This window comes from Microcaecilia unicolor, chromosome 11, assembly GCF_901765095.1.
Source record: "Microcaecilia unicolor chromosome 11, aMicUni1.1, whole genome shotgun sequence".
Taxonomy (NCBI): Eukaryota; Metazoa; Chordata; class Amphibia; order Gymnophiona; family Siphonopidae; genus Microcaecilia; species Microcaecilia unicolor.
In genome coordinates, this window is record NC_044041.1 from 19385855 (window position 1) to 19410702 (window position 24848).

At 46.2% G+C, this 24848-nt stretch overlaps 1 protein-coding gene across 1 annotated transcript in view; it reads left to right on the forward strand.

Moving 5' to 3' along the window:
- The window catches only part of MN1 (MN1 proto-oncogene, transcriptional regulator), a 112784-nt gene extending 88168 nt beyond the window's left edge, over positions 1-24616 (forward strand). The window contains exon 2 of the mRNA XM_030220143.1: positions 24151-24616. Within this exon, the coding sequence (XP_030076003.1) occupies positions 24151-24335 (185 nt within the window). The 3' untranslated portion in view covers positions 24336-24616. The remainder of the gene's footprint in view (positions 1-24150) is intronic.
- Positions 24617-24848: the final 232 nt, after the last annotated feature.

Here is a 24848-nt window from a genome sequence, read left to right on the forward strand (position 1 = left end):
TTGGCTCTGGGGGTGGGAACTACCACCAGGCTGGGGCGGTACTTCCTTTTTAGCGAGCAGTAAGCCCGCGTTGGACTTACTGCCGCTTTGTAAACAGGGCCCTTAATAGCTTTCAGGCTTCCATGTGTCGTATATTTTTAGGTACAGTAAGTATTTCTCTCTTCCTGGAGGGAGTCCAGTTCGCTGCTGTAACGTGGTAAATCCTTCTAAAATAAACACTTGATCTCCGATTTCACTTTGCTTCTTTTATTATTTGTTATGTTAACGCTCGAGGTCCATTATTCGTTATTTGTATTTGGTCGAATTTTAATTTTCATTATTCATATTCAGCCAAATAGTAAAATATGCTATTTGATACAGCTCTAGTTTTAACGCACATTAAGGGAATTAGCATGCGCTAAATGCTAAAAGCCCATAGGTATAGAATAGGCTTTTGGTATTTAGCACACACCAATTCTTTTAGCACACATTAAAACTATAACTCCGCTTGATGAATTCCCCCTTTAGTAGGGTTACCATACGTCCGGATTTACCCGGACATGTCCTCTTTTTGAGGACATGTCTGGGCGTCCGGGTGGGTTTTGCCAGTCCGCCCGTTTGTCCGGATTTCTGAACAAATGGGTGGGCGGGCGGGGGACCTATCCTAGCCTCCCCTCCCCTTACTTACTGTCTACTGCCCTGGTGGTCTAGTGACCTCTTCGGGACAGGAAAGAGCCCCCTCTTTCCTGCCCGGAGCACTGCCCTTGCCCTGCATCCTGTTGCTGTGTGACGGTCTCGGGATTCAAAATGGCCCCCGAGAGTTGAAGCGGCCTCGCGAGACTTCAACTCTTGGTGGCCATTTTGAACCCCGAAACCGTCACAACAACAGGATGCAGGGCAAGGGCAGTGCTCCGGGCAGGAAAGAGGGGGCTCTTTCCTGCCCCAAAAAGGTCACTAGACCACCAGGGCAGTAGATAGTAAGTAAGGGGAGGGGAGGTGACGGGGGAGGGGAATATGTGACGGGGGGAGGGGAGGGGAATATGTGACCCAGGGAAGGGAGGGGAGGGGAATATGTGACAGGGGGCGGGGTGAGAGCGAGAAAGGGCGGGGCGTGGATGCGAAATGGGCGTGGTGTGGGTGGGGTGGGGCAGGGGGGCGTGACATGTGTCCTCTTTTTCAGAGGACAAAGTATGGTAACCCTACCCCTTAGTCACTATTTAAATTTTGCATGCTCAAATGCCAGAGCGTTCAACTTCAGGGGGCGTGGTCTTGGTAGGTAAGGGGCATGTCAGGTAGTTAGGTGTGCATACTATTGAATTCTATCTTTTACACACCTAACTGTCTACAGTTGGGTGTGAGCCTTTACACCAACCTTTTGGGCAGGAGAAGCTGCAGCCCAAGCCTTTTCTGAGGCTTGTGAATACGATTGGCTTATCTGGATCGCAGTGGCTTAGCAAGGGCGGGGCAGTGGGGGCGGTCTGCCCCGGGTGTTCACTGCTGGAGGGGTGTAGAGAGCAGCTGCGCGCCTGTCAGCTCCGCTGGTTCCCTGCTCCCTCTGTCCCGGAACAGGTTACTTCCTGTTCCGGGGCAGAGGGAGCCAGTGGAGCCGACAGCCGCGTGTCTCCTCTTTACAGCTAAGAATGCACTGGGGGGGGGGGTGTTAATGCGCCGGGGGAGGTGTCATCACGCTGAGGGGGGGGGGTCGTGCTGCACCCTGGGGGGACGGATGCCGCTGTACCCTGGGGGGGGGGGGGGTGTGCAGCGGCGACCCACCCCGGGTGTCAGCTGCCCTTGCTATGGCACTGGGTATATCACACTGTCCGGTGGGAGATTTGTTTCAGAAACATCTTGTCCCGAGGGAATCATTTTAACCATTCTATTTAAGCCACTGACCTATTAATACGTTGCTTGTTCAAAAGTTATTCTTGTAGAATTCAAGCCTTTCCCAATGGCAATCAGCCTCGTAATGCAGTCTGTATCAATGGAGGCTGGATAGAAAAGGAAAGAGATTTCTGATAAGGAAACAGAGAATTGTGCAAGCCAGAAACCTGACCTTAAGCAAAATGAGCAGTGAATGGAGTCATTCACCTGTGGTTGGCTATTGGGGGTGGCTGCAGTGCTCTGGGTTCATGCTGTGAACCATGGATGGGACCTGGGCAGCCAAGAACTGGGAACCAGTAGGTGTCAGGCCCTTTAAAACTTGGAAGGGATAACCCCCCCCCCCCCCCCCCTCGGCAAGCAGGCAATGCCAGAGCAGAATTAACCCTTTGGTGGGCCCTAGGCAAACAAGTACATTGGGCCACCATTGTAACGTGTAAATGCATTTTAAAACAGGCAGAGATGAAGCAGCAAGAAAGAGGTGTAGCCAGTGCGTTTTTTATAGCAATAAAGGTGCCAGTAGTCAAATGTGGAGGAGTGGCCTAGTGGTTAGCGTGGTGGACTTTTGTCCTGGGGAACTGGGCTCGATTCCCACTGCAGGCACAGGCAGGTCCTGGTGACTCTGGGCAAGTCACTTAACCCTCCATTGCCCCATGTAAGCCGCATTGAGCCTGCCATGAGTGGGAAAGCGCGGGATACAGATGTAACAAAAATAAAATAGATACTATTGGAGATTCTACATGGAATGTTGCTACTATTGGAGATTCTATATGGAATGTTGCTACTATTTGAGATTCTACATGGAATGTTGCTATTCCACTAGCAACATTCCATTTAGAAAGCTGCGCAGGCTTCTGTTTCTGTGAGTCTGACGTCCTGCACATACGTGCAGGACGTCAGACTCACAGAAGCAGAAGCCTGCGCGGCCACATTGGTGATCTGCAAGGGCCGACTTTTACATGGAATCTGAAATAGTAGCAACAGTGGAGGAGTGGCCTAGTGGTTAGGGTGGTGGACTTTGGTCCTGGGGAACTGGGCTCGATTCCCACTGCAGGCACAGGCAGCTCCTGGTGACTCTGGGCAAGTCACTTAACCCTCCATTGCCCCATGTAAGCCGCAATGAGCCTGCCATGAGTGGGAAAGCGCGGGATACAGATGTAACAAAAATAAAATAGATACTATTGGAGATTCTACATGGAATGTTGCTACTATTGGAGATTCTATATGGAATGTTGCTACTATTTGAGATTCTACATGGAATGTTGCTATTCCACTAGCAACATTCCATTTAGAAAGCTGCGCAGGCTTCTGTTTCTGTGAGTCTGACGTCCTGCACATACGTGCAGGACGTCAGACTCACAGAAGCAGAAGCCTGCGCGGCCACATTGGTGATCTGCAAGGGCCGACTTTTACATGGAATCTGAAATAGTAGCAACAGTGGAGGAGTGGCCTAGTGGTTAGGGTGGTGGACTTTGGTCCTGGGGAACTGGGCTCGATTCCCACTGCAGGCACAGGCAGCTCCTGGTGACTCTGGGCAAGTCACTGAACCCTCCATTGCCCCAGGTACAAATAAGTCGCATTGAGCCTGCCATGAGTGGGAAAGCGTGGGGTACAAACTTGGAGACCATGGGTCAATTTTAGCAGACAATGGAAAAGGTGCCGGTACTCAGTACCCCCAGGTACCCCCTCAAAAAAAGCCCCGACAGGAGGTGGGAAGTATAGGTGGACATCTGAGGGCAGCAGCTCTGGCTCTGGATTCCCCTCCACTGGGTCAGCAGCCGACTTAGCCCTGGGAGCTATTGAATTAGCACATCTGAGAAAGCACCGCCCAAACATTTGGACCCTAGGCACACGCCTTATTCACCGATGCTTTCATCCTGCCTTGGGCATTGCAAAGATCTTCACTTTTTGCTGGTCACTTCGATCGTACGGGGAAGCTAAAGAGAGGAACTCACTGGAAATCTGATCTTTTAACTGTGATTTTATTTCTCTGTATAATAATTTGCTTAGTTATTGGAATTTTTACAGTACAATACAATATGGGTGCTAGTATTCCATATCTTACCAAAAGGTTTACAGCAGATCCCACACTGAAATTTCATACAATACCAGTCGCAAAATGTAACGTTTGCTTAGATTTAGTTAAGCCTCAAAAAATTTATAGCAGAAGTCTCTTAAATAAGGTGGTCTTTGAAGCCTTCCTAAATCCAAGGAAGGAAGGTTCAAGTAAATAGGCAAACGCTTTGGCGAAAGGGCATTAGAATTTGGTCTTACAAAACATAGGGTTACCATACGTCCTCTTTTAAGAGGTCATGTCCTCCTTTTGGACTTCTTCAGATATGTCCTCCAGGTTTTTAAAATTTTAGGAAAACGTCCTCTTTTTCTTTCACGCCTTTGACCAACACACCTACCCACATAGGGGCCCCTTTATTATGCTGCATAGGCGCGTACACGCTTCCTACGCGCATCAATTTTGAACTACCTCCTGGCTACCGTGAGGCCCGGGAGGTAATTTCATTTTTTACGCGCATCCACTAGACGCTTCGGAAAATTTCCGGCGCAATGCACTAACCGGTCAGTAATCGGCATTGTACGCGCGTAGACCATTACCATCCAGTTAATATGTAAAATTTTACCGCCAGATCAATGGGTGGCAGTGAGGTCTCAGGCCCAAAATGGACGCACGCCAATTTTTATTTTGCCACACATACATTTTCGTTTAAAAAAAAAAGCCCTTTTTGCAGGCGCACTGAAAAATGGACCTGTGCGCGTCCAATACACGCGTCTACACCAGCGCAGGCCATTTTTCAGTGCACCTTAGTAAAAGGACCCCTTAATGAGCGAAACCGTCTGTAGCATATTAGTCAGTCTGAACACATGGGGGTGCTAAAGAGAGAGAAAGGCATTGTTGATCTCCTCTCTGTTTCTCTGCTGGTTGAATCTGTCAAAGGAATTTTGTTTGTGCAACACAACTTTAAGCATATGTCATGCCATGACTTTCACATGTATTTTAGAAGCCATCCAATGTTGTTGAGGGATACCCGCTCTTCTGATATGTACACTTGGGCTCAGACTCAGTCAAATTCAAATCTGGAAGTTTTTCAAAAGTAGATTAACTTACAGCACAGAAGTAGAAAATAGTCACTTTTTGATGTATATTCATTAACTAAAAGCCGTTTACACATTTGCTATGATTAAATATTTCATTTGCGAATCATTTTTATTTTTTGTGTCCTCTTTTTTTTGTCTCCGCAAATATGGTAACGTCCCACATTAAGACACGCTAAGCCCAGCTTCAACACAGTAAAATCAATGGCATTTTAAAAATGTGTTAATTTTGGTTGCATGCTATTGTTCGCATTAGCGCGTCTTACCGATAAAGTGTTAATGTGGTTGCTTCCATTAATCCGTGTTATCCAGTTAGGGCCAGAGTCTGTATATGGCTAGGGTTACCATATGTCCGGATTTACCCGGACATGTCTTCTTTTTGAGGATATGTCCAGACAATCGGGCAGGTTTTGCCAATCTGCCGGTTTGTCCAGAAATCCGGACAAACGGGCAGATTGCTAGCCTCCCCTCCCCTTACTTACTAGTGCCCTGGTGGTCTAGTGACCTCTTCGGCCTTTGTGGCAGGAAAGAGCCCCCTCTTTCCTGCCCGGAGCGCTGCCCTGCATGCTTCCTTCTTGTTGTTGATCTTGGCGCCGATTCAAAAGGGCCGCCGAGAGTTGAAGTGACCTCGCGAGACTTCAACTCTCGGTGGCCATTTTGAATCGGCGCCGAGATCAGCAACAGGAAGCATGCATGTAGGGCAGCGCTCCGGGCAGGAAAGAGGGGGCTCTTTCCTGCCCCCAAGAGGTCACTAGACCACCAGGGCAGTAGTAAGGTAAGGGGAGGGGGGGTGACGGGGAGGGGGAGTGATGGGGTTTGTGACAGGGGGGAGGGGAAAATGTGACAGGGGGCGGAGCGAGTGCGTGAAAGGGGGCAGGGCGGGGTGTGAAAGGGGGCGGGGCCTGTGTCCTTTTGGGGGGACAAAATATGGTAACCCTATATATATATGGCACCGAAAAAACTCCACACAGTGCTGTTCTACAAACCTCACCTAAAGTTAGGCACGGCTTATAGAATATACGTAGCGCCCGTCCCCACGACTAAAATTTAAGCGCGACCATTTATGCCAATGAAAACCTGGTATAAAGCAGATCGGCAATTTCTATAACAGCATGCATAATTTTTAGGATTGTCCATGAGCCACCCGTGGCCACGCCCCTTCTGAGATCTGTGCATTTGATTTTATATGCACCACTTTACAGAATATTTTAGAAAGTTGCACACGTATATTCTAATTAGTGCCAATTAGCGCTGATAATTGCTTGTTATCGCTCAATTATCGGCACCGATCGACTTGTTGATCAACCGAGTTGCGTACGCAATTTGGCCGCACTGCCAAATTTGCATGTGCAACTTTAGTCACCGTATATAGAATCCCTCCCTGAGTGCACGCTACTGTGAACGCAATAGCTGGAGAACACTTCCTTGTTCATTCTCCGCCCATGACACGCTCCCTCCCCCAAATAACAAAAAAATAAAAATAGAGCACGATTAACATAAAGTTTAGGAATAGGGACCCTTTATTATAATTTTTTTTCTTTTTAATTTAAGGCTAACATTAGTACATTTGAAAAACCATACCCTGACTTAAATCTTCCAGTCTACAGTCATAAAGAATCAACATTTTTTTAGATGGTGTATGTATTATTCTCTAATAGGAAGAATTTAATTGCCATTAACCCCTTCCCAGTGGTAATGAAGCAGTGTCTATACTGTAACCTGGCAGGATAGGCTACATTATCTATGGAGAATAAATTCCCTGCACATTTTCCGTAAATCTTTTATTAGAAATTAGCACTCACTTGATACGCTTTGCAAGCTGATTAAATTGGTTGGAGACGTAGCACAAACTGCACATGTGAGATCCATAAATATCCAATGCGGATGATGTGTCCCCTGCCCTCCCTCCTACATTTGATACTTGTGCTGGTAAATGTGAGCCCTTCAAAACCCACCCGAAACCCACTGTACCCACATGTAGGTGCCCCCCTTCACCCCTTAGGGCTATGGTAGTGGTGTACATTTGTGGGTAGTGGGTTTTGGGGGGAGGGTTGGGGGGCTCAGCACCGAAGGTAAGGGAGCTATGCACCTGGGAGCAATTTCTGAAGTCCACTGCAGTGCCCCCTAGGGTGCCCGGTTGGTGTCCTGGCATGTGAGGGGGGCCAGTGCATTACGAATGCTGGCTCCTCCCACGACCAAATGCCTTGGATTTGGTTGTTTTTGAGATGGGCGTCTTCTGTTTCCATTATCGCTGAAAACCGAGGACGACCATCTCAACATTTAGGTCGACCATCTCTGAGGTCGACCTAAATGTTGAGATTTGGGCGTCCCCAACCGTATTATCGAAACGAAAGATGGACGCCCATCTTGTTTCGATAATACGGGTTTCCCCGCTCCTTCGCCGGGACGTCCATAGAGATGGGCACCCTTAGAGATGGTCTTCCCCGTTCGATTATGCCCCTCTCTGTGGACTTCTAACTGGTGATCACTGACCAGTGGTGGGAGGCGGGGATAGTGCTGGGCAGACTTATACGCTCTGTGCTAGAGCCGGTGGTGGGAGGCAGGGATAGTGCTGGGCAGACTTATACGGTCTGTGCCAGAGCCGGTGGTGGGAGGCGGGGATAGTGCTGGGCAGACTTATATGGTCTGTGCCCTGAAGAGCACAGGTAGAAATCAAGGTAGGATATACACAAAAAGTAGCACACATGAGTTGTCTTGTTGGGCAGACTGGATGGACCATGCAGGTCTTTTTTCTGCCGTCAACTACTATCTTACTATATGTATTTTGGAAGCCAGAGACATGCCACATCCTTTCATCTGTCAGTGTTCTCCTCCCATCTTGCAAAGTTTGTGGCTTGATTCAAGCCGAGGACCCCAGGCGATGGAAGCCAACCCCCTTTTCCCAAAAAGGTGGCTGCTGAAAAGCAATACTTCCTAGGGCAAACACACAGGGACATTGGTTTTACCTAAATCAAGTTATTACATTTTTAGTACAGGCTAGAATCCCGACACCATAAGAAAATATTACTTGCAGGCTGTTACTAACCTTCGTTCCTAAGATTAATTATGCTTCTGTGTTTGTTTGTATTCTGTCACCCTAAATTGTGGACTTGTGAATATGAGTAGCTTGTGGGAGATAACTTGCAAAGTGGGTTTTTTTTTTCCTTTTGCTTATCTAGACAGTGCTGCATTTCTGCACAAGATTTCATGCTTGATTAGTATAATTTGCAAATGATAAAATAAAATAAGAGGGCTGGAAGATTGCTCTTCTCACGCAGGCAGACTGCTAGATCTGTGCATACAACCTTACCGTTAATTTCTTGTTTCTATTTCTGTTATTCCTTCCTCACGTCGGAACGCTCTTATGAACAGCTTTTCAGGCAGAAATGTCTCGGCACGCAACTTCAGTTCTTCGTTAACACTCGCTCCACTGATTTCCTAAACATAGATGTGAAATGGAGGGCCGAGCACCATCGACTGCACATATGATGAGCTTAAAATGGAAGGATTAATGTATATTTTACATTTTGGTTGACCTTGTGGATAGATTGGCAAATAATTGGTTTCTTCTTTCACATGCAGACGACATTTAACTGTTTTGATAGCGTCTTGTCTTTATTCCTGAGTCTGCCATGAACGGGGGTCCACACGCAAAGGTGGGGGTGACCTTTTCTTCACATCCCAACAGGGAAAATCCTTTTTTTTCTTTTCCTTTTGGAATAAACAGAACATGGTACTCGACTATCACACATGACCTTTTCCACAACCTCACTCTGTATTTGTTATAACCGGTATTGGCGATCGCCTCTACGGTACTATGTAAGCCACATTGAGCCTGCAGGTAGGTGGGAAAATGTGGGATACAAATGTAACAAAGAAATACATAAACAAACGTAGAAAGAGGCTTACCAGCTGTAAACCATTTGTTCCAGGATAAGTTGACTGAGGTCAGAGTCTGTTTTTACAGTTCTGGGATCTTGCCAGTTACTTGTGACCTGGATTGGCCACTGTTGGAAACAGGATGCTGGGCTCGATGGACCTTTGGTCTGTCCCAGTATGGCAATACTTATGTACTTGGGATTCTGAATGGAATCTTGCTACTCTTTGGGGTTCTATATGGAATGTTGCTACACTTTGAAATTCTGCATGGAATCTTGTTATTCTTTAGAATTCTAGAATCTTTCTGCTCTTTGGGGTTCTACATGGAATGTTGCTATTCTTTGTTTTTCTGCCAGGTACTTGTGACCTGGATTGACCGCTGTTGGAAACAGGATGCTGGGCTCGATGGACCTTTGGTCTGTCCCAGTATGGCAATACTTATGTACCCAAAATGGACGCCTGCTGCACGGCCATTTTCAGCAAATAAAATAGATGCCTTTTTTTACAGGCACGCTAAAAAATGGATTGGCACACACCCAAAACCCGCGCCTACACTGCTGCAAGCCATTTTTCAGTGTGCCTTTGTAAAAGGACCCCTTGAAAAGCGAGAGGGGCACTTCACCAAGGAAAGTAATTGCTATAGAGAATATTCATTTATCTGATTTATGATAGTTATACCCCACATTATTCCAAACTGGCTCAGATTCAATGTGGCATACAAGCAATAAACAACATTGACTAACTATAAAAGGTTAAATTAACAGTAAGCACAGATTATTAAATCACGCCAAAAGACTTAGATTATTACTATCAGAGAAGCATTGAAGACAGATAATATCGTTAACAGTGGAATCATATTTTGTCGTTATTAAAAGCAGTACTCATCAAGAATGTTTTCAGCATTTTGCGGAAGGACATATGGGGTCCTTTTACTAAGCCATGTAGGCGCCTACGTGAACCCAACGAGCGTCAATTTTGGAATTACCACCCGACTACTGCATGGCCCGGGCGGTAATTTCATTTTTTACAAGTGTCTACTATGCGCGATGGAAAAAAGTTTTATTTTCTGGCGCACAGCGCTAACTGGGTGGTACAAGGCATTCAATGCACATAGATCATTACCACCCAGTTAACGCGTGAGACCTTACCGCTAAGTCAATGGCTGGCGGTAAGGTTTCAGACCCAAAATGGACGCGCGCCACTTTTTATTTTGCCGCACATCCATTTCCGGCCAAAATTTTAAAGAAGGAATTTTTTACAGGTGCCCTGAAAAATGGATCTGTGTGCGTCCAAAACACTAAAAGTAGGCGCAGTTTATACCCTAAGTTCTATGCTAAAAGGGTGTGTACCCTTTATAGAGTAGCGCTCACTGTGTAAAATATTTGGTGCCGATTTTTTGGCACCACTTATAGAATTTATCCCTATCAGGCTTATTTTTGAAAGCGAAGGACGCCCATCTTTTGACACAAATCACAAGATGGGCGTCCTTCTCACAGGGTCGCCCAAATCGGCATAATCAAAAGCCGATTTTGGGCTTCCTCAACTGCTTTCCGTCATGGGGACGACCAAAGTTCACGGGAGCATGTTGGAGGCGTAGCAAAGGCAGGACTGGGGCGTGCCTAACACATGGGCGTCCTCAACCAGTAATGGAAAAAAGAAGGGTGTCCCTGACGAACACTTGGACGACTTTACCTAGTCCTTTTTTCTTACGACCAAGCCATAAAAATGTGCCCTAAATGACCAGATGACCACCGAAGGGAATCGGGGATGACCTCCCCTTACTCCCCCAGTGGTCACTAAGCTCCTCCCACCCTCAAAAAAGGTTTTATATATATTTTTCCAGCTTCTATGCCAGCCTCAAATATCATACCCAGCTCCATGACAGCAGTATGCAGGTCCCTGGAGCAGTTTTAGTGGGTGCAGTGCACTTCAGGCAGGCGGACCCAGGCCCACCCCCCCCCCCCCACCTGTTACACTTGTGGTGGTAAATGTGTGCCCTTCAAAACCCACCACAAACCCACTGTACCCATATGTAGGTGCCCCCCTTCACCCCTTAGGGCTATGGTAGTGGTGTACAGTTGTGGGGAGTGGGTTTTGGGGGGCTCAGCACACAAGGTAAGGGAGCTATGCACCTGGGAGCAATTTCTGAAGTCCACTGCAGTGCCCCCTAGGGTGCCCAGTTGGTGTGTTGGCATGTCAGGGGGACCAGTGCACTACGAATGCTGGCTCCTCCCATGACCAAAGGGCTTGGATTGGGTTGTTTCTGAGATGGGTGTCCTCGGTTTCCATTATCGCCAAAAATCGGGGACAACCATCTCTAAGGTCGACCTAAATTTCGCGATTTGGGCATCCCCGACAGTATTATCCAAACGAAAGATGGACACCCATCTTGTTTCGATAATACAGTTTTCCCCGCCCCTTTGCCAGGACGTCCTGCGAGGACGTCCTCAGGAAAACTTGGGCACCCCTTTTGATTACGCCCCTCCACGTGTGCATGCACAGTGGTTTGTACACACCCGATAGTTGCTGCATTCACAGTGGATGCCCTCTTTTCAAATGGTGCGCACTCTCTTGAAATAGTTTGCACTGTTATTGGCAAAAGCTATTAAGGGGCCCATTTAATCTGCGTTAAAAGGGGTCCTGCTTTAACGGTTGTAGCCGTTTTCGCTATGCGCTAGAGCCCCTTTTACTGTTGTGGGTAAAAATGGCCAAAAATGTAAGAACCCCATGGCCATTTCGGGGAGGAGCAATTACCGCCACCCACTGAGGTAGGCGTAGGGGTTCCCGAACTGAGGGGTCCTTTTACAAAGGCGTACTGAAAAATAGCTTGCCGTAGTGTAGGCGCAGGTTTTGTGCACGCGCCAATCCATTTTTTAGCACTCCTGTAAAAAAGGCCTCTTTTTTTTGCCAAAAATGGACGTGCGGCAAAATTAAAATTTCTGCGCGTCCATTTTGGGTCTGAGACCTTACTGCCAGCCATAGACCTAGCGGTAAAGAATTTGGGCGGTAAGGACCTATGCGTGTCAGATGCCACTTGGCGCGCATCCCTTACGCGCGCTAGAAAATAACAAATATTTTTCACGATTTTTATTTTAGACAGCTGGAAGCTAGGATATGTCATTGTAAAACAGACTGGAGGCGTCTTTTACTAAGGTACGCTCACATTTTTAGCGCTCGCTAAAATTGCGGGCACGTGAAATGTTAGAGACGCCCATAGAAATGCATTGATGTCTCTAATGTTTAGCGTGCCTGCAATTTTAGCACACGCTAAAAACGTGAGCGCACCTTAGTAAAAGACCCTCTGGATTTCTTTTGGACGAAAGGTGCTCTATAAATCCCGATTGTATTTTTAGTTTAATTTCTTTTATTGATTTTCGATACAAATACAATAAGAGCTCACAACATAACTACTTGTCATTTCTATAGCGCTACTAGACGTACGCAGCGCTGTACACTTGAACATGAAGAGACAGTCCCTGCTCGACAGACAACAAGTAACAGTTTACAAAGTATGCCAATACCGAGAGCTCACATGTGAGAAGTAGCTATCCATATCCAGGTTTAAAATTAAGTTAAGAAAAGAGAAAATGGAGGGTAGAGATCAAAGTATAAAACATGCATAGGCCATAAAATACATCTAATTGAGTGCTTATCGCTGTACAATGCCGAAATATGATGTGGTAGCCATTTCTCCCTATATGCACCACTTTACAGAATATTTTAGAAAGTTGCACACGTATATTCTAATTAGTGCCAATTAGCGCTGATAATTGCTTGTTATCGCTCAATTATCGGCACCGATCGACTTGTTGATCAACTGAGTTGCGTACGCAATTTGGCCGCACTGCCAAATTTGCATGTGCAACTTTAGTCACCGTATATAGAATCCCTCCCTGAGTGCACGCTACTGTGGACGCAATAGCTGGAGAACACTTCATTCTCCGCCCATGACCCGCTCCCTCCCCCAAATAACAAAAAAATAAAAATAGAGCACGATTAACATAAAGTTTAGGAATAGGGACCCTTTATTATAATTTTTTTCTTTTTAATTTAAGGCTAACATTACTAGTACATTTGAAAAACCATACCCTGACTCAAATCTTCCCTATATGCAACAAAATATTACTTGCAGGCTGTTACTAACCTTCGTTCCTAAGATTAATTATGCTTCTGTGTTTGTTTGTATTCTGTCACCCTAAATTGTGGACTTGTGAATATGAGTAGCTTGTGGGAGATAACTTGCAAAGTGGGTTTTTTTTTTCCTTTTGCTTATCTAGACAGTGCTGCATTTCTTTGCAAGGTGTGATTCATATTTGTAGATTTGGAGCACTAAGTTCCACCATTCCTGGTAGGTGGTTTTGGGGGCCTCAGCACACAAGGTAAGGGAGCTATGTACCTGGTATCAATTTGTGAAGTCCACTGTAGTGCCCCCTAGGGTGCCCGGTTGGTGTCCTGGCATGTGAGGGGGACCAGTGCACTACAAATGCTGGCTCCTCCATGACCAAATGCCTTGGATTTGGCCGGGTTTGAGATGACCGCCATTAGTTTCCATTATCGGCGAAAACCAATGGCAACCATCTCTAACAATGACGATCTCTAAGGGCAGGCCAAATGTTAAGATTTGGCCAGCCCTGTCCGTATTATCGAAACGAAAGATGGCCAGCCATCTTGTTTCGATAATACAGTCGGGTACGCCGCTTGACGGGGCCGGCGTTACAGATGGCCGCCCTTACAGATGGCCGACCCCGTTCGATTATGGCCCTCTAGGTGTCTTAGGTGGTCTTTTACTAAAGTTTCGATAATACAGTCGGGTACGCTGCTTGACGGGGCCGGTGTTACAGATGGCCGCCCTTATAGATGGTCGACCCCGTTCGATTATGGCCCTCTAGGTGTCTTAGGTGGTCTTTTACTAAAGATTAGCTTGAGTTATCTGCAGCAGGACCCATAGAAATAAAATGGGCCCTGCTGCAGATAAATCGAGCTAATCTTTAGTAAAAGACCCCCTTAATTTATAGGTTTATGGGCTAACTGTACTTAATCTTAACTGGTGTGTAGACCAATATATTTATCCACAACAACAAAACTGGCAATGTATGCTATCCATTGCGTCTTGCATATGGTATTTTTTTAGAATCAGAAATATGGTAATAAGTCTCCTCATTCTAAAGTTTGGGAAAGAGACAGTTCTTTAGCTAATTAAAACTCACCTTATCCTAAGTTTATCAGACGTCTAGGGGCAATTACAGCCATATCATCAAGCTATTGTTAATACAAATGCTAATTTCTCAGTAGTAACTATCAGCCAGTCTTTAAGGGCCCCTTTTACCAGGGGCGCATCTTTGTGGGGCCACGGGGGGGCCTGGGCCCCCATAGATTTGGCCCTGGACCCCTCTGCCGACGACTCTCTCCACCCCCCTCCTGCGCCAACCCGCCGTCGCCTATCTTTGCTGGTGGGGGACCCCAACCCCCGCCAGCCGAGGTCCTCTCTTCCGTTGCAGCAAAGCTTCCTGTTCTGAGTATGACGTCCTTCACGTGCAACGTGCAGGACATCAGATTCAGAATTTGAAACTGAAGGAAGCTTTGCTACAACGGAAGAAAGGACCTTGGCTGGCAGGGGTTGGGGTCCCCCGCCAGCTTTGCAACGGAAGGACCGGACCTCGCCTGGCGGGACGGAAGGACCTCGCCTGGCGGGGGTTGGGGTCCCCCGCCAGCAAAGGTAGGCGACAGCAGCGGGGGAGGGTTGGCGGCGGGAGGGGGGTGGAGAGGGTTATCAGCGGGGGGGGGGGGCGGTCTATGGCGCCGGGGGGGGGGCTAAAATGTGCCCCCTCATTCTGGCTCTGGCCTCCTCTCCCGCCGAAGTCCAGATACGCCTCTGCCTTTTACCAAGGTGCAGCAAAAGGGGTCGTGCGCTGGCGTCAGTGCGTGTTTTTTTTACGATTTTAAAAGCAATCCTGTAACTCGTTGGGTTTCTGTAATTACAGTGTTATTTTTTCCTTGTAGCCCATGCAAAACATGTGATTCTTCTGAGAATTAATTAATTTAAGCAGAATCATGTTCTGCGTTTTCTAGTCAACAAGAATGTACAGGGTGCATAACAATTATGTAAATACGTTTCTCAACCTTCAGCAATTAAACTCAACCAAAAATAAAATAATACAATTTACAATAAATAAGAATTAAAATCTGCTCTCACCAGCTCGTGTCCCCTTTTCTTAAACATTTCCTCAACCTTCATCTTTCTCAGCAACCAAGTTTTAAGCTGCCACCAGAAAAGGGAAATGGGACTTGATATACCGCCTTTCTGTGGTATTTTGCAACTACATTCAAAGCGGTTTACATATATTCAGGTACTTATTTTTTGTACCAGGGGCAATGGAGGGTTAAGTGACTTGCCCAGAGTCACAAGGAGCTGCAGTGGGAATTGAACCCAGTTCACCAGAATCAGAGTCCACTGCACTAACCACTAGGCTACTCCTCCACTAGCAGCAGCCCATGTAGAAGCCTGCCCTTGCAGATCAGCAACGCGGCTGCACAGGCTTCTGTTTCTGTGAGTCTGACGTCCTGCACGTATCAGGCTTCTACATGGAATGTTGCTAGTGGAATAGCAACATTCCATGTAGAATCTCAAATAGTAGCAACAGAATCTCAATAGTAGCAACATTCCATCTAGAATCTCAAATAGTAGCAACATTCCATGTAGAATCTCAAATAGTAACAACATTCCATGTAGAATCTCCAATAGTAGCAACAGAATCTCAACATTCCATGTAGAACCTCAAATAGGGAAAGGGAAATAGGACTTGATATACCGCCTTTCTGAGGTTTTTGCAACTACATCCAAAGCGCTTTACATATATTCAGGTACTTATTTTGTACCAGGGGCAATGGAGGGTCGAGTGACTTGCCCAGAGTCACACGGAGCTGTAGTGGGAATCGAACTCATGTGGGCATTTGGGGGGCCCTTTTACTATGGCGTGCCGAAAAATAGCCTGTGCTGGTGTAGGCACATGTTTTGGATGCTCACAGGTCCATTTTTCAGCACGCTTGCAAAAAAAGGCCTTTTATATGTGACCAAAAATGGACGTGTGGCAAGAGTTAAAACCAGTGTGCATCCATTTTTAGCCTGAGACCTTACCGCCTCCCATTGTGGTAAGGTCTCACGCACTTATCAGGCGGTAATCATCAGCGCGCGTAAACTGCCAATTAACGCTGGGTAAGTGCCACGCGGAAGAAAATGGAAAATATTTTCTACTGTGTGTTTTGGACATGTGTCAAAAATGGAATTACCACCTGGGGCACGTGGTAGCCGGGTGATAGTTCCAATTTGACGCAGGCTGGACGCGCGTAGGCACCTGCCAGCCTTAGTAAAAGGGCCCCTGAGTTGGGCGAAGTCAGTGATCTGATTTTATAAGCTGTAACAGAACATTTTCCAGAATAGCACTACAGTTGTCCCACTGTCTTTTTAGGTGATTTCCAGAGCTGATGTGCAAGCAGAGTGGGCTCCCTAGCCTTATACCCCACCCCTTAATTAGTTTGCAGGCCCCAAGCCTGTAGCCTCCCCTCAAGATTTTATCGTGATCATAACACGAAAGTCCCATAAAATGCAAGTTAGAGAATGAACTGATGGCTTTCTGAGGTGCCCTTTTACTAAGGTGCGCTGAAAAATGGCCTGCGCTGTTGTAGGCGTGCGTATTGGACACGTGCAGGCCCATGTTTCTGCGCGCCTGCAAAAAGGCCTTTCTTTGGCTGAAAATGGACGTGCGGCATAAGAAAAATTGTCGCGCGCCAATTTTGGGCCTGAGACCTTACCGCCACGCGTTAACCGGGTGGTAATTGTCAGCGTGTGTACACTGCCCATTACCGCCCGGTTAGCACCACGTGGTAGAAAATAAAAAACATTTTCTGCCGCGCATATCGGATGCACGTAAAAAAATGGAATTACTAGCCGGGACTCGCAGTAGTCGGGCAGTCGTTCCAAATTGACATGCGTTGGATGCGCGTAGTGAAAGGGCTCCTGAGTGTCTGTCTGTGGCTGCCAAGATCTATCGCTTAGCATTGCCTGCAACTGTTCTTTGTTGCTCTAAGAAGCTGGTGTCCTAGGTGAATGCAGATAGCCAGCTATATCGTGCAACATAGCCAGTTACTAGTACTACTTAACATTTCTAGAGCGCTACTAGGGTTACGCAGCGCTGTACAGTTTAACAAAGAAGGACAGTCCCTGCTCAAAGGAGCTTACAATCTAAAGGACAAAAGTGCAGTCAATCAAATTGGGGCAGTCTAGATTTCCTGAATAGAGGTATAATGGTTAGGTGCCGAAGGCGACATTGAAGAGGTTGGCTTTGAGCAAGGATTTGAAGATGGGCAAGGAAGGGGCTTGGCGCATGAGCTCAGGAAGTTTATTCCAAGCATAGGGAGAGGCGAGGCAGAAAGGGTGGAGCCTGGAATTGGTGGTGGTGGAGAAGGGTGCAGAGAGGAGGGATTTGTCCTGTGAGCGGAGGTTTCGGGTAGGAGCGTAAGGGGAGATAAGGTTAGAGAGGTAATGAGGGGCTGCAGATTGAGTGCATTTGTAGGTTAGTAGGAGAAGCTTGAACTGGATGCGGTACCTGATCGGAAGCCAGTGAAGTGACTTGAGGAGAGGGGTGATATGAGCATATCGGTCCAGGCGGAAGATAAGACGTGCAGCAGAGTTCTGAATGGATTGAAAGGGGGATAGATGGCTACGTGGGAGGCCAGTGAGGAGTAGGTTGCAGTAGTCAAGGCGAGAGGTAATGAGAGAGTGGACGAGAGTTCGGGTGGTGTGCTCAAAGAGGAAAGGGCGAATTTTGCTGATGTTATAGAGAAAGAAGCGACAGGTCTTGGCTATCTGCTGGATATGTGCGGAGAAGGAGAGGGAGGAGTTGAAGATGACTCCGAGGTTGCTGGCAGATGAGACGGGGAGGCTGAGGGTGCCATCGACTGAGATAGAAAGTGGAGGGAGAGGAGAAGTGGGTTTGGGTGGAAAGACAATAAGCTCTGTCTTGGCCATGTACCGTTTCAGGTGGCGGTTGGACATCCAGGCAGCAATGTCGGACAAGCAGGCCGATACTTTGGCCTGGGTTTCCGCAGTGATGTCTGGTGTGGAGAGATAAAGCTGGGTGTCGTCGCTAAGTGCTGACTGTGACCATTCTTCACAAAATAGGTACTCAGCTAATGCAATATTTTAGCAAGTACTCCTATATCATTTAAATTCAATAATTTTGATAAAAATAATGCCCTCAGATTGTTCCACCTACTCATATAGTGTCCACCAAAGGACACCTCAAAGGTGAATATATGTGGAAATCTACATCACTGGATCAGTGGCGTAGTGTGACACTCTTGCTGTGGCTGGTGGGGATCCCCAAACCTTGCCAGCTGAAGGTTTTCTCTCCTTGGGCAGCCCTCGCTCTTCCATATGTCAGCCAGCAGCACTTGCCTTGAGCTGACGCTGAGACTGGCCCTTCTGCACATGCTCAGTTTTCACACATGCAAAAGCTCCCAGCATGCAAAGCCTGCCGGCAGCAACATCAGTTTTTGAGGCAAGTGCTGCCGGCTGCCTCGAGGAGGAGGAGGAGGAAATCTTTAGCTGGCAGGGTTTGGGGATCCCCGCCCAGCTCAAGTATTTAATATTTGGGGTTTGTGGGCCGGGAGGGGTGGAGAGAGGAGGAAACCGGAGGGGGACCGGGAGGGTGAATTCCATGCTCACTCACCTTGGGCTCAGGCCCACCCAAAATGGGCCATCTGGGTAAACAGTGTTAACAGTGTTCTTGTGTCCAAAAACAAAATCATAATCGAAACCCAATACAGATTATAATATATGCAATGAAATTAATAGAGCACTTGTACTTATAAAAATCTTCACTTCCCCAACTGTAAAGGTCTAAAATACAAACTAACGCATGCATCAACCTTTTCCTACGTGAGCACACAATTCTGGAACGCACTGCCGTGTAGCCTGAGAACGATCTATGAATTAACTAACTTCCGCAAACTACTGAAGACCCATCTTTTCAACAAGGCATACCACAAAGATCAACAAATGTGAACTCTTACACATATATCCAGAACTGTCTTATAATTTTGCTTGCTACATCACTATCATGCTACCCAATATTCTTATGTAATACTAAATATATATCCTCTTATATACATTCCACTTTTCATGATGTATTGTAAGCCACATTGAGCCTGCAAAGAGGTGGGAAAATGTGGGATACAAATGCAATAAATAAATAAATAAAAAAGGAGTACTGAAAAATTACTTATAGGTCACTGCCTGTCAATGTAACTTTTTCAAGCCCTCTAAAAAGAGAGCCCTGAGGTCGACAGCCTGCGTACTTTGAAGCCAGTTGAGGAAGACTCGAGCTCTTGAGGTGCCACCTGAGTCCTTGATACAGTTTTCTGAGACAAAACCCTGTGGTTGAGCGATTTCAATGATGTAAGAAGGGGTATCGGCATGAGAGTTTGTGAAAGAAACTAAAACCCTCTCGTTTTAGAGAGCATGAAAAAGTTACATTGACACACAGGGGTCCTTTTACTGAGGTGTGCTGAAAAATGGCCTGCGGTAGCGTAGACACTTCTGCTCAGTGTGCTGCTGCGGCTAGGAAAGCGAATAGAATGTTGGGTATTATTAGGAAAGGTATGGAAAACAGGTGTGAGGATGTTATAATGCTGTTGTATCGCTCCATGGTGCGACCGCACCTTGAGTATTGTGTTCAATTCTGGTTGCCGCATCTCAAGAAAGATATAGTGGAATTGGAAAAGGTGCAGCGAAGGGCGACTAAAATGATAGCGGGGATGGGACGACTTCCCTATGAAGAAAGACTAAGGAGGCTAGGGCTTTTCAGCTTGGAGAAGAGACGGCTGAGGGGAGACATGATAGAGGTATATAAAATAATGAGTGGAACGGGTGGATGTGAAGCGTCTGTTCACGCTTTCCAAAAATACTAGGACTAGGGGGCATGCGATGAAACTACAGTGTAGTAAACTTAAAACAAATCGGAGAAAATGTTTCTTCACCCAACGCATAATTAAACTCTGGAATTCGTTGCCGGAGAACGTGGTGAAGGCGGTTAGCTTAGTAGAGTTTAAAAAGGGGTTAGACGGTTTCCTAAAGAACAAGTCCATAAACCACTACTAAATGGACTTGGGAAAAATCCACATTTCCAGGAATAACACGTATAGAATGCTTGTACGTTTGGGAAGCTCGCCAGGTGCCCTTGGCCTGGATTGGCCGCTGTCGTGGACAGGATGCTGGGCTTGATGGACCCTTGGTCTTTTCCCAGTGTGGCATTACTTATGTACTTATGTACGCATGTTTTGGGCGTGCGAAGGATGATTTTTTAGCGCACCTACAAAAAATGCCTTTTTAAAATTTTTGCCGAAAATGGACGTGAGGCAAAATGAAAATTGCTGCGCGTCCATTTTGGGTCTGAGACCTTACCGCAAGCCATTGACCTAGCGGTAAGCTGTCACACGGTAACCGGGTGGTAATGGTCTACGCGCGTCAAATGTCACTGGGTTAGAGGCCATGAGCTTTATTGCCGGAGGTCCCAGACCAGTGTCAGTCTGTTCCCCCGCCAACATTCATAAAATCTGTACCAGTACAGAGCTGTCCGAGCCAGCAAATTGCAAAAAGTAATCTCGGAGTATTTTTGGACAAGTCCAATCCTGAACACGAAGCCACCACACTTTACCCATCGACTTGCTCGTGCATCAGCTTTGCATTGCTTCTGTTTGTCCTGGGTAGTGGCTTGTATTATTTTGAGTGCTGTATTCCTCTGTGGGAATGCTTGAAACATAGATGCCCAATTTCAATCCCTGAGGACCCTTAACAGGTCTGGTTCTCACGTTTTCTGGTTCTCATGGTTTTCTATGGATATTCATGAGAGATCTCAGCAAATCTTCTATCCAGAAGCCTGGTTAAGTTGAATAAACTGACTATCCTGAGAAAAATCAGACTTGTTTCCGGCTCACGAGGAGCAAAGTTCCCTCTCCCCGACTTAGCACTGTTCCTCTTTCTGGCCTAAATGACTTGCAGACGGAGGTGCACCATCAGCTTAAGATTTGCCGTGTGTTAAAGCCACAAAACAAGTTGACGAATGCACTTTGACCTTCTGTGATTGTCTGATTAAAAAAGGTTTCCTTATTTATTTTCCTTTTTAAACCTGCTGTTAGGTTGATGCTTTCAAATGCGGAAGTAGCTGTGTTATCTGGCATTGTAAACTCCACTATCTCCTGTTTTCTTCCTCTTTCCATCTCCTGTGAAAATAAATATGTGAAAATCACCAAGGCAGTAAAACACAATTATCTCTTGATAAAGTGCGTTTTTCTTTGCCAGCCTGCCTTTATTGGCGTTAGTTGCAAGATAACAAATATTCAGGATGGTGCTGTAACATTACATTTTGGCTAGAGCAGGGATTCGCAGCTTCTAAATTAAGCTAGACCAAGCAGATATTTTCAGGGTTATTCCCTATGGACATAATGAGGGGGTAAATTCTCAAAAGGTTGCCGAAGTTTAGGTGCCAAGATGACTCATGCTAAGTACTAGATTCTATGTATGGTGCAAAAATAAATAAAGGAGCTATTATATAGGCTGCGCTTAGAGAGGTCCTTTTATTAATCCGCGGCAAAAAGTGGCTTGCGGCAGTCTGAGCGCGTCTTTTGTGCGCGTGCACCGGGCCACTTTTTACCATATCCTGGAAAAGGGCCTTTTTTTAAGGGGCCGGAAAATGGACGTGCAGCAGAATAAAAAAACAGTGCACGTCCATTTTTGGCCTGAGACCTTCCCACCACCACCACCCGTTGACGTAGCGGTAAAGTCTCACGCGCTACCTGGGTGGTCAACATGCAGCGCATGTACACTGCTGTCTACCACCGGGTAAGCGCCATGCGTTAAAAAATAGAAAATATTTTGTACCGCGTCTTTTCGGCGGGCACCAACTTCAGAATTACTGCCCGGGTGAAGCGGTAGCTGGGCGGCATTGATGATTTGGCACACGCTGGACATGAGTAGGTCCATATGTACCTTTGTGAAAGAGCCCCAAAGTTAGGCACAGTGTCTAGAATAGCGCTAATGCCTGGCAATTATGCCTAATTTTGGGCATGTATCCCCATTATTCTAGAACAACGCGTGTTAATTTTAGGAACGTCCCGTTCTGCCCATGCCCCTCCCATTTCTATACCCCCTTTTTCAAATTGCGTGCAAATTTTAGGCCCGGATCCCGCTCTTAAATTTACACACGTAAAGGTCAAATAAATTGTTGCGCTGTTTCCTGCGGAAGTCTTTTCTCCACCGTGATGAAAACTTCAATTGGTGCCAGTTAAGACTGAGTATAGTTATCCCATAAACCTAAAAATTAAGGGGCCCTTTTACTAAGCCACGTGAGCATCTACGTGCTGCCCAACGCATGCCAATTTGGAGTTACCTCCCGGCTACCGCTTGGCTCTTGCAGTAATTTCATTTGTGACACATGTCAGATACGCATGTCTGAAAAAGAATTTTTATTTTCTGGTGCACGTCCGCTATGTGCGCCAAGTAGCATTTGGTGTGCGTAGGTCATTGCCGCCCGATTAACGTGTGAGACCTTACCGCTAAGTCAATGGCTGGTGGTAAGGTCCCAGACCCAAAATGGACGCGCACCAATTTTTACTTGGCTGCACATCCATATTAGGCCCGGATCCTGCTCCTAAATTTAGACATGTAAAGGTCAATTACATTTAATTAGTGCCAATTATTGGTGCTAATTAGCTTGTTATTTAATTTAATTGCACGTGCAAATTGCGCAAGTGCCCAATATTGCGCATGCAATTTTGAGAATTAGGGGATAAGTGCAAATTCTATAACAGCAATTCCATACGGGACTTCCAATATAAAATACTCCCTTAAGTTCGCAGTTCCACGCTTAACTTTAGGTGTGAGACCGTATGCTAGCCAAATGGCTGGTATAAATGCCTGGGCCTGCTTTTAATATTCTTTAACCTGTGTATATAAGTCCTAGGCACCCCCCTGACATGCCCATGCCCCTCCCAGATCCACACCTCCTTGCAGTTGTGTGCCATAGAAATTCTGCACCTGGTTTATAGAATACTGATGAAGGTCAGGTGCATGCCTAAATGCCAATTACAGCCAATTAGGGCCAATTAACACCAATAATTGGCATTGATTGGTTGTTAAAGCTAATTAGCATCTAATTAAACAATTAAGCTAGGCATGTAACTAACTTTATTCCATAAATTAAATGTGCAACTTTGCACACCAACCCCTTGATTCTATAAATTTGGGTACGATCCTGAGATGCGCTTGCAAAGTATTTAGTTAACAAGCCATTAACAATCAATAATTGGATGTTAACAATCAATTATTGATGTTAATTAGCACTAATAGGATTTGCACGTGCACCTGTCTGTGCACCATTGTAAATCCCATAGCGCACAACCCCAAAGGGGGCATGACCAGGAGAGGAGCATGGGTGGGTCAAAAGCATTCTGAAAATTTGGGCGCAGAGTAACAGAATACCGTGAATGCGCGCCCAACTTGTACGCCAGAATTTTTAGCAGGTTTCAGCAGGCATAACTCCGAGCGCCCAAAGGATCCCAAAGTTTGGTACAGGAATCAGCGCTATATTCTAATCTATAAAGGGCACTCAGCCGAGAGCATCCTTGATTGACTAGCGCTGAATGCCGATTTTTGAACACCATTTACCTAATCTAGTTCGAAGTGTGAAATTGGACACCTAGGGGCCCTTTTACTAAGGCATGCCGAAAAATGGCCTTCGTATTTTGGACGCACGCAGGTGCATTTTTCAGCGCACCTGGAAAAAAGGTCTATTTTTGTGCCCAAAAATGGACATGCGGCAAAATTAAAACCAGCGCGTCCATTTTTGGCCTGAGATCTTACCGCCAGCCACTGAGTTAGCGGTAAGGTCTCACACACTAGCTGCGTGGTAATTGTCAGCAAGCATAAACTGCCGATTCCCGACGGGGAAGTGCCACGTGGTAGATTATAGAAAGCATTGTCTACCGCATGTTTTGGACGCATGTCAAAACTGGAATTACCGCCCGGTAGCCGAGTGGCAGTTCCAATTTGACGTACGTTGGACGCGCGTAGGCACCTGTGCGCCTTAGCGAAAGGGCCCCCTAGGTTTCTAGAATTAGAGGGTCGATGCCCAGACCTGTTTAGGAAACCAGCGAGGCTGATAATGAAAAAGGTGGTCTGTATATTCTGTTGTCTAGCATCGAACAAGCTTTGAGATAACATTTGTTTTTTGTTTTTTTTACCCTTTCTAGTGCATGACCTTTCCCAGAACAAGACCTCAGCAACGCCGCAGAACAGCAGCCACCTGCAGTGCCTCTCCGTGCACTGCACAGACGACATTGGTGAGGCAAAAGGCCGGACGCCAGTGCCGACGTGGAGATCCCTGCATTCGGACATCTCCAATAGATTTGGGACATTTGTGGCTGCCCTGACTTGAAGAATATTTTTTTGTTTCCTTTTTTTTTTTGTTTTTATTTGATTAATTATTTTTTATTTTAAAACTCTAAAGGGCCACTATTGCTAGGTGGGCTATTTTTCTTAGGTTGGTACCTGCTTAGTGGCATATGGACTGGAAAGGGTTAATTTAAAAAATACACCTCATTTTAAAGAAATATCTTCTGCCACAGTATGTTACCAGTGTTAAAATCTTCTATAATTAGCAAACTTTTGCATTTCTTTTTCTCCTGTTAGATAATACTTTGCCATTATTTGTCTAAACTTGGTGTACATTTTTTTTAAAAAAAGGGGGTGGGAGAGGGGACGGGGGTAGGGGAAGAGGAATCTGTTTTTCTTTATCAGCACAATGTGTGTCCGAGTAATGTATATCCTAAGATAAAATATTCTCCATGTTCCTCTTTTTGATCGGCGCTGAATGGAGTGGAAATCCTGAAGAATTCTACTTTAGGACTAGTTAGGCCAGACTCAAAGCTGTCATGACAGTAGTATATTG